This window comes from Sander vitreus, chromosome 8 (assembly GCF_031162955.1).
Source record: "Sander vitreus isolate 19-12246 chromosome 8, sanVit1, whole genome shotgun sequence".
Classification (NCBI taxonomy): domain Eukaryota; kingdom Metazoa; phylum Chordata; class Actinopteri; order Perciformes; family Percidae; genus Sander; species Sander vitreus.
The window spans coordinates 27,525,378-27,538,919 of NC_135862.1; the positions used below are offsets into that span (position 1 = coordinate 27,525,378).

At 39.7% G+C, this 13,542-nt stretch overlaps 1 protein-coding gene across 1 annotated transcript; it reads left to right on the forward strand.

Annotated features, from left to right (window-relative positions):
• The first annotated feature begins 4,565 nt into the window (after positions 1-4,565).
• Positions 4,566-9,752, forward strand: LOC144522552 (ras association domain-containing protein 10-like). The gene has a single exon (XM_078257723.1). It carries the CDS (start codon positions 4,948-4,950, stop codon positions 6,388-6,390), a length of 1,443 nt encoding a protein of 480 aa, XP_078113849.1. The 5' UTR covers positions 4,566-4,947; the 3' UTR covers positions 6,391-9,752.
• Positions 9,753-13,542: the final 3,790 nt, after the last annotated feature.

A 13,542-nucleotide genomic window follows, 5' to 3' on the forward strand; every position in this document is an offset into this window, starting at 1 on the left:
TTAATTTGAATCATTGCATTGAAAATCTGAATAGTATTATTTGAAATTGAATTTATTCGTTTGGAACTGAAGTCCAATAAAATTTGATCCTCACTGAAAATTCAACTCTCTATATATCTTCACATTCAGTTTTCACAATTCAAATTCAGTTCTCAAAATTCAATTTCAAGTTACTGTGACAGACATCCGGGTAGTTGAAGGATGAAGGAAGAGCAATCGAGCGCAGATCGATAGAGTTCAGTGGCTCAGATACAGGACTCATCTTTGGCCAATCAGCACCCGCCATGAAACGAGGAAGAAGTGCATGCCATGCCTTGACCTGTCTGTCACAGTAACTTGAAATTGAATTTTGAGAACTGAATTTGAATTGTGAGAACTGAATGTGAAGCTATATAGAGAGTTGAATTTTCAGTGAGGATCACATTTTATTGGACTTCAGTTCTAAACAAATAAATTAAATTTCAAATTATACTAATCAGATTCAGTTTTTCAATGCAATGATTCAAATTAAACAGTACAATTTCAAATTACGTGATTTAAATTCAGTTTTTCAATGCAATTATTCAAGTTTAGCAATTCAAATTCAAATATAAATGATTCAAATTCAGTTTCTGGTGGCACATATTTCAGCCCATAGGCTTTCTCCTAGCAATGTACATCCGTTGAGCCAGACTTTTCAAAAGGTTTCAAAGTTCAAAACTGTCCGTTTCTGAGTCGTCGTCTGTGTTGTTAGTGTTGTCTCAAATGTGCAAGTTGGATATTTATCTTTTCCGAACTACATGTGGCACAGAAATACTGTCTGTAATCAATTCCAAAATGGCCTTGAATCTTTTAGCTCCGGTGCATGTGCAGTATGTGCACTGAGGGTTTTTGATAAGGTGCTTTATATAAAGGTGACAATAATGTTTATTACAAATGTTGTGTATATCTTTGATATTCTAATGTTTATCCTATTTTGCAAAGAAGAGAGTACATTTAGGAAAATCCAAGAGCTAGTAATGTATGTCTATTGGTACTGCACAGGGTCTGATCTTTGCTTTGTAACTTTTTTCCCCTCATGGCTATAGGTATGTTAGATATTTTCTAGCTTTGTAGAGACTTTGTACGCATATGCTATTAAGTTTAAATAAATGTTCAGTTCTAAACTGTGATCTGGGGTTTTGTGATCTGTGATCTGGGGTCCAGATTAACAATAGTGTCCAGAGTTTGAACTCTGAATCCACTGTCAACTGGAAGCATTTTTGTTCTCATATTGTAGTGAAGTTAAATGAGGGAGATGATAATGTGTAAACAATTACCATGTGACCAAAGTTCTACATGTCACATGATTACAACTGAGCCATCTTCATGACAACTGAGCAAAGTCCAATCTGTTGATTAATACCGTGAGATGCAACTAATGGCACTCGAAAGAAAGGCAGTTGCTTAACCCTCCTGTTGTCCTTGGGTCAAATTTGACCCATTTTCAAAAAGTTTCTAAATCAAACCAATTCAAACAAAAACCGTCCAACGCTCTTCACAAGTAAAATAAATGATCAGTTCACTCAGTTCAGAACAGGGTTAGACCAGATTCAACTAGTGATCAACGATAAATCTGTGTGTTACATTGCCCCATTACACCTAACAGAACTGTGTGAATGTGGGCTTCAACACATGCCAAGTCTTATGGTCACACAAGGACAGCTGTAAAGGATTCTGAGAGGTGAGCTCCACAAAAATGCAGCAAGAGCAACCTCTAGTATCATGGTGTCTTATAGTTTTTTTGTCTGTTTATAATGTCTTTACCTAATCACTGTGGGTCTCTCTCAGGTTACAGATCCATGTCTAACAAAATGCAAATCTTTGGTGAATCATTCTGTCAGAAAAAAAACCCTTTCAAACTTTCCCTGCCTTTAACTTTTCAGAGTTTTGTCTCACAGAGTGGTTTGTTGTTTGCAGGCAGACTAGACCTTCACAGCAGAGTACTAACATCTAACGTGTACATGATAACCTAACACACAGCCTCAGAGGGGCTGATTTTGCAATATGACCTGGACATTATCTATCACCTGCTTACCAGAGACAGTCATAATGTGACAGAAAATACAGAGGAAAAGGTGATTTATTTCAAGCTAAAGTAACTTTGAGTGTGGCAAAGCCTCGCTCCCAACACTACTGCAGCGTATTAGAACAGGGTTATACCAGATTCAACAAATGATTAACAGAGCTGCACCTCTCATGACATGTATTGCATAGAGATTAAAGAGCTCCTACAGATGGCTGGTATTGACAGTGGTCTTTGAATCTGTGTGTTACTTTGCCCATCTACACCTAACAGAACTGTTGATGTGGGCTTCAACACTTGCCACAAAAATCACGGTGTCTTATAGTTTTGTTGTCTTGTAGTTTGTTTATGCTTTTACCTAAGAAAGCAGTGTTGGTACTGAGTGAATTATCCTGGTGAAATTTAGTAGAATTCACTATCTAAAGATGTTTGCTTTTCTGGTCACACCATTTCATTGAAATCATTGAATTCATGTTCAGCAACTTTGTATCTACCCCCCTCTGTGCATTTAAATGTGTGCAGAATTTGACATGTGAGTAACATGTGTTACAAAATACACTACTGAGGATGAACGAGTTGCTAATTGAATCTGTGGCATTATGACACCATATTACTGAAAATATGTGACATTTTTGTTAAACAGTTTGTTAAAGAAGCAATGTAACCCATTTTAACCATTAAGACTATCCTAAATGCATCACTTAGTCAACTGAACGTAATTATATGTATAATTTTGAAATTGCTAAATCAAATGAAAAAAGGGACCTCAAGCAGGTGAATGTGACTCCAATGGTGTAGTTTTCTTTATGAACACCAGAGGGAGCCATATACAAAGAATTTAACCCACAGCTCAATAAACTTAAAGCATCACTTTCATGCACACATTTGCATGAGCAGCCCCAATCATTTATATTCATTTGCTATTATTATAATGAAAGTATTACCACACCTCAGTATATTTAATGGACCTTTGCATAACACTTAATATTGTTTTCAATCAGAAAGGGGCAAAAGAAACACCTAACCAGGCTCACCTAACACTTATATTTACGACCGACTTTTTTTGTTACAGTAGATGTTTGCTTTAGTCAGACTTGCCTTGTGGTCACGTGGAAACACTGGAAGTTCCAAACCTTTGACAACAAATAATAAGTCTGCAGGCCAGACAGACGTTATGACCTCACAGAAACTGAGATCAAAGATAAGAAAAACGTTCTTTTATCTCACATCCCAAACACAGCACTGACAATCCTCTTTGTCCAAATCTAGTGTATTTGTAATGCATGCTCTGAACATGAGTGCACATGCTGCTGTAAGTAATACTGTGTGATTGTGTCCGATATGTGTACACACATGCATTAGTGTGTGTTCACATTCCCAGATGGATTTCTAAGCAGTTAGTTTACCAACAAACCTGGCCTAATGCATTACTCTGAGCTAAGGTTAGAGTACACAAACATACTAATGGTGGCTGGTGGGGATGAACACTTGTCATTAATGTAATACTCACATACACCAAAACACTCTTTATGCAGATAAATCCTTTTATGAGTATTAGCAACCATACTCTAGCCTGAAACAGTTGAAAGAGCACATTATGGGGTCAGACACCATATTAGAACCCGGCAGGGTGTAATAGGTGGCTTTCTTTCTGCTTTATGATAAATCCAGCTGAGCTTTATCATACTGAGACCTTCAGCTGTGTGGGGATTATGAAGATACAACTGTATGGAGCAGGCCAGAGGTTGCATACTGCAATGCTGAGTAAAGCTTTATTTGAGTTTTAGCTATAGTATGTGGTTCTTCTTGGCTTGCAACCTGGACTCATTAGTTCAACTTTATGTGGGACATCATGGAATAATGCTATTACATACATCCACAAAACTGCAGCAACAACAAATTTGCTCAATTCTGTAAAATAAGATGACTACTGAGGATGTGAGATTTGTGATTTAGTTAAAAAATTCAGGGTGAAAATCACAAATATACCACACGACACCAGCTTGGGATTTTGAGTTTAACTCTTTCTATATCAAGGCACAGTGTCCTACCTCTTGTGCTAACTAAATTATGGTTTATATACAAAGGTGGAAAGCTTACACTTAAAGGCCCTAAAACCTACTTTCTTAATCAGCTTTTTACTATGAGTGATGGAGTCCCAAATGAACACACAGTTGTGTCTGCAATTGTTACAACAGTTTACAGCATGTTTTATTATTGAATAAGCCAGTTATTATTGATGCCGTATAAGCATAATGTAGTAGATGGAGCTGATTTTAACTATACTATATATAAATATATCTATATAAATGCATCGTATTGTATAAGTTGATCCTAAATCCTGCATTAAAAATTACAATATCCAGAGTTACTATAGCCTACAGACAAAATGTTGGAGACTAAAAAGTACAATATATGCCCATGAAATGTAGTGTAGAGTTCTAAAGGGGCGGGGTCGTGGGGCAGGGAGGCGTGTCCCAGGCGTTACAGCACTTTCCTGGTTTGTCCCGCACACAGCAGAGCAGCTTGTCCTGACACAAGGACGCTCCTCTCCTCTCCGGAGCAGTGCGCACGGCACAGATCAATCTGCCGCGGAGAGAGAGACGATGTCCCGGCAGGCAGCCCAGGAACAGACGACTCAAGGTGTGACAAGGTTATATGTTCGGACTAAGCGTATTTAAAGTGGGAACGGATACGCAGCGACGAACGCGCAGATGATTTGTTTCTGGATTAATGTTTTGCTTCAGTTTCTTCCGTATAGGCCTATGCCTAATTGTGTTTTAAGTCAACTTCAAATGTACTGAGAAATCTAAAGACTACTTTCGTCTCACTTACAAACAGACAAAAAAGAGTATTGGCTATACGTTGCGGAAACCTTTTTATCTTGTTGAGTTGAATCTGAGATGGAGCCGGAAGAGGGAAAGATCTCTGTGTGGGTCTGCCGGGAGGAGAAGCTGGTCTCCAGGCTGACGAAGCGAACAACCTGCGCCGACGTGGTCAAAGTCCTGCTGGAGGACCAGAACCTGCAGCAGGGCACCTCGGCGGATATGCTGTCCGGTTCTCCGCAGTCCTATTGCGTTGTGGAGAAATGGAGAGGCTTCGAGAGGATTTTACCCAATAAGACCAAAATCCTCCGGCTGTGGAGCGCCTGGGGGGCCGAGCAAGAGAATGTCCGCTTCGTCCTGGTGAAGAACGAGGCTTTGCTGCTCAACAACGGGCCCCGCAGCGCCGAGGCCCGGGTGGTCCAGAGCCGGGAGAGCGGAGGTCCGAGCGGGGTGCTAATAGGCACCGCCAGGACTTGCTTGACCGCCGCGGCCGCTGCCGCTAACATGTCCCAGGAGAAACAGAGACGAATAGTCAGGAAGGCTTTCAGGAAGTTGGATAAGATTAACAAAAAGAAAGGACAGGCTGTTTCTAAAGATAAGGGCTCCGTGGAGAAGATGGAGACGCTGGTTCACCTAGTGATCTCCCAGGATCACACAATCCGCCAGCAGATCCAGAGGATTAAGGAGCTGGACCGGTTAATCGAGCGGTACGAGGCCAAAGTGCACTTCGACCGCATTAAGAGACATGGGGTGAACTATGTGCAGGACACATACATGGTGGACTGCTCCTCGGAGGCTCCCGCTCCTACTGACTGCAAGCTCAAAGCGGAGCGACAGGACGCGTGGTGCACAGCGGAGGCGGTCGTCCAGTTCGAGGAATATGCGCGCCGGTGTGAGGAGGTGGTGCGGCTGCAGGAGGAGCTGACGGTGCGCGAGGCGCTCATGGAGAGCATCACCGGGGAGATCCAGGAGGAGCTCAACCGGCGGTGGATTAAGCGGCGGCGTGAGGATAGAGTAGCGGAAGCGACGAAGGATACCGACAGCGTCGTGAACGAGATGTGCCTGACAGCGTCTGCCGCTCCAGCTGTGGAACAAGATGTGGAACGTTTGTCTGAGAACGAGTTTGTATTAGATGAGGTGAGGATCAAAACGCAGCTGGACACCAGTCTGTACATTGGCATGCGTCTGAAGACAGACCTAGACGCCATCAGGGAGGACTTGGACCTGAGTTTGGCGCTCTGGGAAATCAGGGAGAGTGAACTTTTGGACCTTCTGGCCAAAGTTGAGACCATGGAGATAGAGCAGGTAAACAACAAACTGACTGATGATGGTAAGGCAGAGCTGGGTGCAGTGAGCACTAAGGCTGAGCCTGCATCAGCAGAAAAGAGTAGTGTCTGGGTGGAGCAGGCCAGAGGTCTGTCCAAGACCTGCAATACAAACGATGAGGACTCGGACACAGGCCTGAGCTCCATGCACAGTCTGGACTCTGACAACCCACCTGTGTGTGAGTCATTGGTATAGACTCACTTTGTTAGGAAGCTGTTGGACTTTTATGCAATTCAAAGCCATAAACCTAAAGACAGAGAATCAGTGTTGGCAATAATGTTCTTCTCTACCCAAAATGCACTTAACGTATTCTATAGCAATACTTACTATATGTAGTTGCACAATAAGCTAGGAGGGACGGCATGCTTAGAGAGGTTTTATAGGCTCTTTGGCTGACGTTTGAGAGTCTAGAGGAGTATCATAATAAGCTACTTATAATCTGTAGTCTTCCACGAGAAACTAACTTTAAAAAAAATGAAAACTGCAGACTTTGTGGATTGGATTTAAAACACGGATCCCTTTCCTGCTGGCTAAGCAGAGTAGATCACTTGATATTGTCCTCAGTATAAGTAGTCTTTAAAGCACAAAACGTAATATTTATTTAACAATATGTTAGAACTGGGTCATTTACTATAATTTACTCCCAAATGTGAGCCTTTAAATTAGATATCTACAGTTTAGTAGATTATGGTTCAGATTATATGTTTCTTGTCTACTTACCAAATGTATTCAATAATATTCAACCCAGGGTGTCTAACAACACACAAAATTTACATCGGAAGCCACAGGTTTTGGCCTCCTTGACTTTTCATACTTAACTCACTTGATGATGCAGTTAAACCAATGTCCAGTGTAACAAAAATATTATTTAATACACATTCTTTTATCTAAGGCTTAACAATGTTGCCAGTGCTGTACATTTGAGTCAATATGTAAGTACAAGCACAAAATAAAACCGAAGGTACCTGAATACCTTATTTTAAGATCATCCTTCAACTAAATCTCTGTATTTTTGTCTGGCTGTTGTGAGGTAAAATCTTAGACTTTGTCTAAATGTAAAATGGTGAGAATAAATAACCTTGTAACGCATAGAAGAGACTGCTGAATCTGTAGAGTAGGCTGTAGCCAAATACCCAAATGACCTGTGTTTAGCTAATTTATGTTAAATATTTGCTTGATAAGGAACTGTTTGGGCCTTTTACTCCATGACATTCAGCCTGGCTCTAGATAAGCAAATCTGAGGCTACAGCAAGAGTAATTTGCACTGTGGCTGCTTCATTATTACACATGACTGGGTAGTGTTGAAATAAAGAGCGAAACCTATTTGGCTTGTAGTGTGGCTTTATTTGCCATGACTGGCATGTCTGAGAGCATTTTTATGTGTAGTTGAAGGTTTACCTCTAGGTATGCAAACATTTCACTATGCTTGACAATAAAAAGTATGTGTGAATTTGTTTGTTTTTATATAGTGCATATAGCCGCTCATGTTATCCTGTCATAGTCGTCATGCATAGTTGTGTTTAATTGCTGCTTTTTTATTGCTCTTGCATGAACTCCTGCATTAATTATGACATGATGAAACAGAGACATGGATGTACAGAGCAAAGCTATACAGCACAAATTACTATTTAGTAACACATACCTCCGCATGTTCCTCAGGTGGTGTCCTAAAGGGTTAGTTCACCCAAATTACAAAAAAACACCTTATGGAGTTTTATTCCTATCTTTATTCAAGAGTGCATTCTTTCAATTTGAGAGCATTTATCAAATCTAAATGTAAATGGATTGTATGTAATGTCAATGGCAACTTTGACATGGAACTGCAGGGCCAGGGATCAAACCACCAACCTTCCAATTGGTAGGCGACAGCTCTTACCACCTGAGCCACAACCGAAGGGAGAAGATTTGTCTTTCTCCCGACTCATTTTAAAAAGGACAGAGAAAGCGAGTGGTCTGCTTGAGACAGCGCCACAGTGAACTGCACACTGCAGATGCGTGTGTATCAGAGTCGGGTATGGCTGCAGCCTGGAGACCTCCCGTCTCATGCAATCCTGGCTGGTGCAGTCCCTGGGCTTTGACTTTTCAAAATAAAAGCTTGTGTCTGGTCCGCTATGTCTTCGTACTTGGTGTTTTGGATGTTTTTTAACTAAACAGTACGGCAATCATGCTAATGAATACAATTATTTTTTTCAGCAGATGTCTTAGTTACAACACAATGGAGCTAGCAAAGCAGTTTTGTGTTTACATGTGCGGGCGGGATTTATTCAGTTTGGGAAATCCCACGGTCTCTACAAAGCTATAGCTCAAATTGGCTGGCTGACTAGTGACTAAACAGGGAGCGACTAGAAATCCTGTCTGTTTTTTTTTGTATTTCAAGAGCAAATTGCTCCACAATATGAATATAGATTGATTATCACGTATTTTGTTGGTAACCGTTGCTGTATAATCACAGTATTACACTTGAAGAGGCCTACACTTCAGTGATGCACCTTTCGGACTTCGAAATTAAACCCTCTCATGTAATATGGCTTAAACAAACATTAACGTTAAACACTGATGCAGTTGTAAATGTTTTATGATTTCAGAAAGGAGGAGGTTAACCAATATTTTATATTAATCCTAATTTGTGTTGTCAAATTTCATATCCATAAATGCAGCTTTCAAAATTATAGAAGATTAAAAAGATTTAGCCTATAATAAAATATTGGTTAACCTCCTCTTATCTAAATTTTAGATATCAGAGCCTCTTCTAATGGGAGGCATGAAAACCTTTTTATTGTAGCCTACTCTTCTGTGGTCTCATATGTTATAATTGTAAAAGTGTATTCATTTTAGTATTATGTGGATGGCTTCATTGTTGAGCTATAGTTTTTCACTTGGCATACGTTTTTATGTTACGCTTGTCCTTTTTTTTTACTGTTATGAATTTGCAAATAAAGCATTAATTAAAAAAAATGTAAAGTCATCGCAGGTATCATCAAATAAACAACAAACATCAGGGAGACAACATTAACATCCACAAATCTGCCAACTATAGGCTATGTATGGCTATCGTTAATTTTTAAAAGGCGTTCACTTAATTGCATCATGCTCACTAACTTAACCGTGACTTAATTTAGAAAATAATTCGTGATTTCGTATTCTGAACATCTGAATTTACCGTTGGACACGCACAGGCATGAGACGGGAGGCATGAGACGGGATGGCATGAGACAGGAGTCTTTAACGCCAGTACCGCTTCAATATACATATATATAATCAGTGCTTTAGTCACTAGCAACACGTTGCTCAGCTTTGTTCTAGTAAGTTATGCACCGTAATAACGTTTTAAAAAATCCACGCAATACTCTGGAAGTGACGTGGTACTTGCCGCTCGTCGGATAAGAAGATAAAAAATACATAATATTCGTAATATTGATGTTTTTGTCTAACGTTGTATTTGAGGATGTAAACAATGAAGATATTAATAATAATAAAATACAGTTTCATGTATTTGTCTCATGTTCTGTTTGCACAGCCGGCCGGCGGGCGGCGGCAATCTGAAATGGAATACATTTGCAGCTTGTGCACTACAAGTGCACAAGCTTTGTAACAGGTTCTGGGGCCCCTCTATAGTGGAAGTTGTAGTTTTTAAATATATTGGTATATTTCTCATAATTAGAAGTTGGTAGTGTAGAATTTTGGATACACCCTGGGGTGTTTTGGGATGGGGAACACACTGGTGTCATCAGATTTTAAAAATATAATCGTTGAATAGGTGAAAATAACCATATTTGACAGTGCTTACAGTGGGTAAACTTTGGTGACCATATCTACATGAGAGCTGAGGTCCAGAGCTTCCTATAACAGCTGGTCCTATATGTGTAGCACCTTCTGTTGCTAAATGACAAGCCTTCAAAGATGGACTGGGTTCAAGGTTCAGAGGTCAATATTTCAAAGCAGGAGTAATGTATCCTCTTCAGACTGACATATGTTACTGTCCAGGTTGAGAAGTTTCCAACGATGTCTTTGCTATAGTCCTACGGCAACATTTTAATTTTTACATATCATGGAGACCACTTTGCAGGTGATACTTTATTGTCCCCAGAGGGATATCTGCCTTGAGTTCAAATGCTTCACACATAACACTTGACATATTGTTTTATCATACAGCTGACATATAATTACAATAAAAAACATAAAACAACAAAGTGATATGCAGCCAGACTGAAGCACATTATCAGCCATAATCTATTGCTCATCTTTCACAAACAGTGACAAGACCTACACACAACCATATGCATTATATCATGAAGCTATTCCACAACCAGCCTTAAGCAACATTATTTAAAGTTTTAATTGAGGTATGTCCAAATAAGGCCTATAGTTTAGAAATATTTAGTTTACATTGGGGTGCCAGCAGAGGATAAGAGCTACTTGGCATGGAGAATAAAGATCAGACCATATTCTCTGTGCTTGCCTGGAGAGACTGGTTTCTATTCCTCTCCACAACCTTCATGACAGTCACCTGACAACCAAACTTTAAATTTAAATTAGATATTGTCATGCTTTCTGACATATGAATATGCTCTGTAATGCAGCCTTGTATAACATAAACCCTCTGATTCACCGTGAGTGTCTCCTCTAAATGATAACACACACTTTGAACACGGGCCTTCCAGCCAGGTGTTGTCCACATGAACACCAAGGTGCCTATAGGATTAGAGCCGATTATTGGTTCACCATTTATATGATGAACCAATAATCGGTTGGTTATATGTATATGGTATATGATACCTCTGATACCCTCTGACCCATGTCACAACGTCACAACCAACTGCTCAGTTTGTGAAAAAAATGCCAAAACACTTTGTATATGTACACAAACAAAGCTACATCTCTGTAAACAAAAACCTCAGCAACAATCTGCTTATCCTTTTAATTTCCTGAAATGCTTCCTAAAACTCGTCCCTTCTTAATTTTGAAGGCTATATGGCTACAAGCTGTAACGACGGTGATTGATACTCTTCTGAATATAATAATTAATATGTTAGGCCTACCATAAATTGATATTTCAAGTTATTTGCTCATTTTGTGTTTCTCTGTTCTGTGCACCATCCAATATTACCAGGTTCATATTGTGGAATCTGTTCTGTATGTCTGAATGATAAATGGTGCTAATAAAAAAATGTAACTAAAAAAAAGTCATTTATTTAAAACAACTAATAATGCAGTGTGATGTTAAATCGAAGTAAGTCCCACACATACATATGCTCATGTTTTTTTTCCCCCTTTAGTCTTTGTTATTAACATTCATCAACCACAAAATTAGAAAATTGCGTTTTTAAATAATGATGCATGGAAAATAAAATAAAAAATGCTTCTCTTTGTAAGTAGTTTACTACCGGTAATAAGACCGGTAGTAAAATAATAGTAATAAAAATAATAATATTATTAAAATAAAGAAATGTATACTATGATAACATCTAAATATATGTTGCTAGATGTAGCGTTATAGTTTTAAAAATATAAATAAACAACAAAGCAAACCAGCTTCCCTGGCCGAAATAGACCAAAATAATAACATTAAAAGAAATACAAATAAACCATGATAATATCTGGTGAATAAATGTTGATTTAAACAGCGGTTATTGGGCTAAAAATCCCAATAATAGCAAAGCTATACAGCTTCTCCGCCGCAGCCCAACTGGCAGAAAGAAACGTGCTGTGATCAGGGAATCCGTGCGTAGACCATGGATGATGTCTGTCATTGACTTACATAGGCATCGCATCCGTGGGCCCGCCACGGAATTTTCGGCGATTCCGTGAAACTGTCACAGATTTTTTAGTTAAGGGGCCGTGTTCATTTCATGGAATTCTGTGAGATCAGGTTGTTCTAAACAGATTTCTGTAATTCAAACAACTCGGAATTGTAGTTGAGAACGTCAGTTATAACGGCCCAGGTATTAAAAAAATTGTCGGGTTTAAATTGACTCGGGCTCATAATTACAGTTAATGTGTCGGGCCAGGCCGGGCTTGGACGCAACGTGCACAGGCTCAGGTAGGGTCGGGCTTGATTTTTTGGGCCCGATCTAAGCTCTACTTCAGAGACACCAGTGACACCAAAAATAAAAAAAAGGCCTAGCTCCCATAAGGTTAGGCCTGGAGGTAAAAAAGCTGAAAGTTTATACAGGTGTTGTTGACCAGATGTAGAAGGTATGTGTGGTGATTTGCATAGTGTGGTCTTATTTTTTAATCATATATGACAAGGACTTTGAATCATTTAAACATTTGAATTATGTTTGAACTGATGCAGGTTAGGTTGTTTTTAACCACATGCTAAACAAGCACATTTATAGAAATTAGAAGAATTTAGTAATAAATAAAAGAAAAAAACACATTGTATTGAACACAGCAGCATCCCTTTTTAGAAACACTGTCCAGGTAACTTTGGATACATCTCAGAACTCACTGGACCGTTTTCAGGGATTTTACAGCGAGGTCTGTGGATTATCCAGAGTAATGGTTGTGCTCTATTCTCCTCCATTGTATTGGGGCCAGGAAGATTTTACGATTGCAGTGACCGGCCGGTGCGAACCAAGCTGCAATGTAACTTAATGGGGGCAATTGTGCATCCTCGATTGAAATCCACTAAAAGTAACTGTTTTTGCCACTGACAGGCTCAGATTGTTATTAAAAGTATCTGACAAAATTATCGATCCCACGAGGTGACTTCTTGTCCAAAGACAGTGGTGTGGCGCATGGAACATGAGTCGGGTAAAAGGCGTTCCAGTAGTTTGTTGTTTTCGGGTACAGAAATTATAGGCTTGTGTTATTTAAAAGATTTTCAGTGCCGTGGCTCAATATGAAAATGATTTCGACAATGTGGATGAGGTCATTATAATTCGATAGCCACCCGTATTCATTTAAGCCAGAGTATATGTATGGACGAAGAGAGAGAGTGGAAACGAAAGAGAGAGTTAGCAGCTGCAGAATGTTTCCTGCGGTCAATAGGCTATAACACATCCATGGTTTCGTTTCATCTAAAATATTTTCAATAAAACAATTGTTCGTATTTGCTCATGTCTCTAGCACAGCCCTTTTGATTAGAGGGAGGAAATCCTCTGACGTGGTGACACAGCGTTGTGTCCGAGATAGGCTAACACTGGATACATCAAGACCACATACTGTATATCTGGCAGTAACAGGTCACACTCCTGACAACATTCTTTGGGCATATAGGGGCACAGCACCCACGGGAGCACCACCAATATCCCGAGCATCAAAGCCTCCAGCCGCTGCTTTACCCTTCTCCGCCTGCTGTCTCTCTCTTTGTCCATATACTCTGGCTCAAATGAATGCTGGCGG

Bases quoted from the DNA above. Each gene is read 5' to 3' on its own strand.
- LOC144522552 (XM_078257723.1), top strand. From the start codon at position 4,948: ATGGAGCCGGAAGAGGGAAAGATCTCTGTGTGGGTCTGCCGGGAGGAG.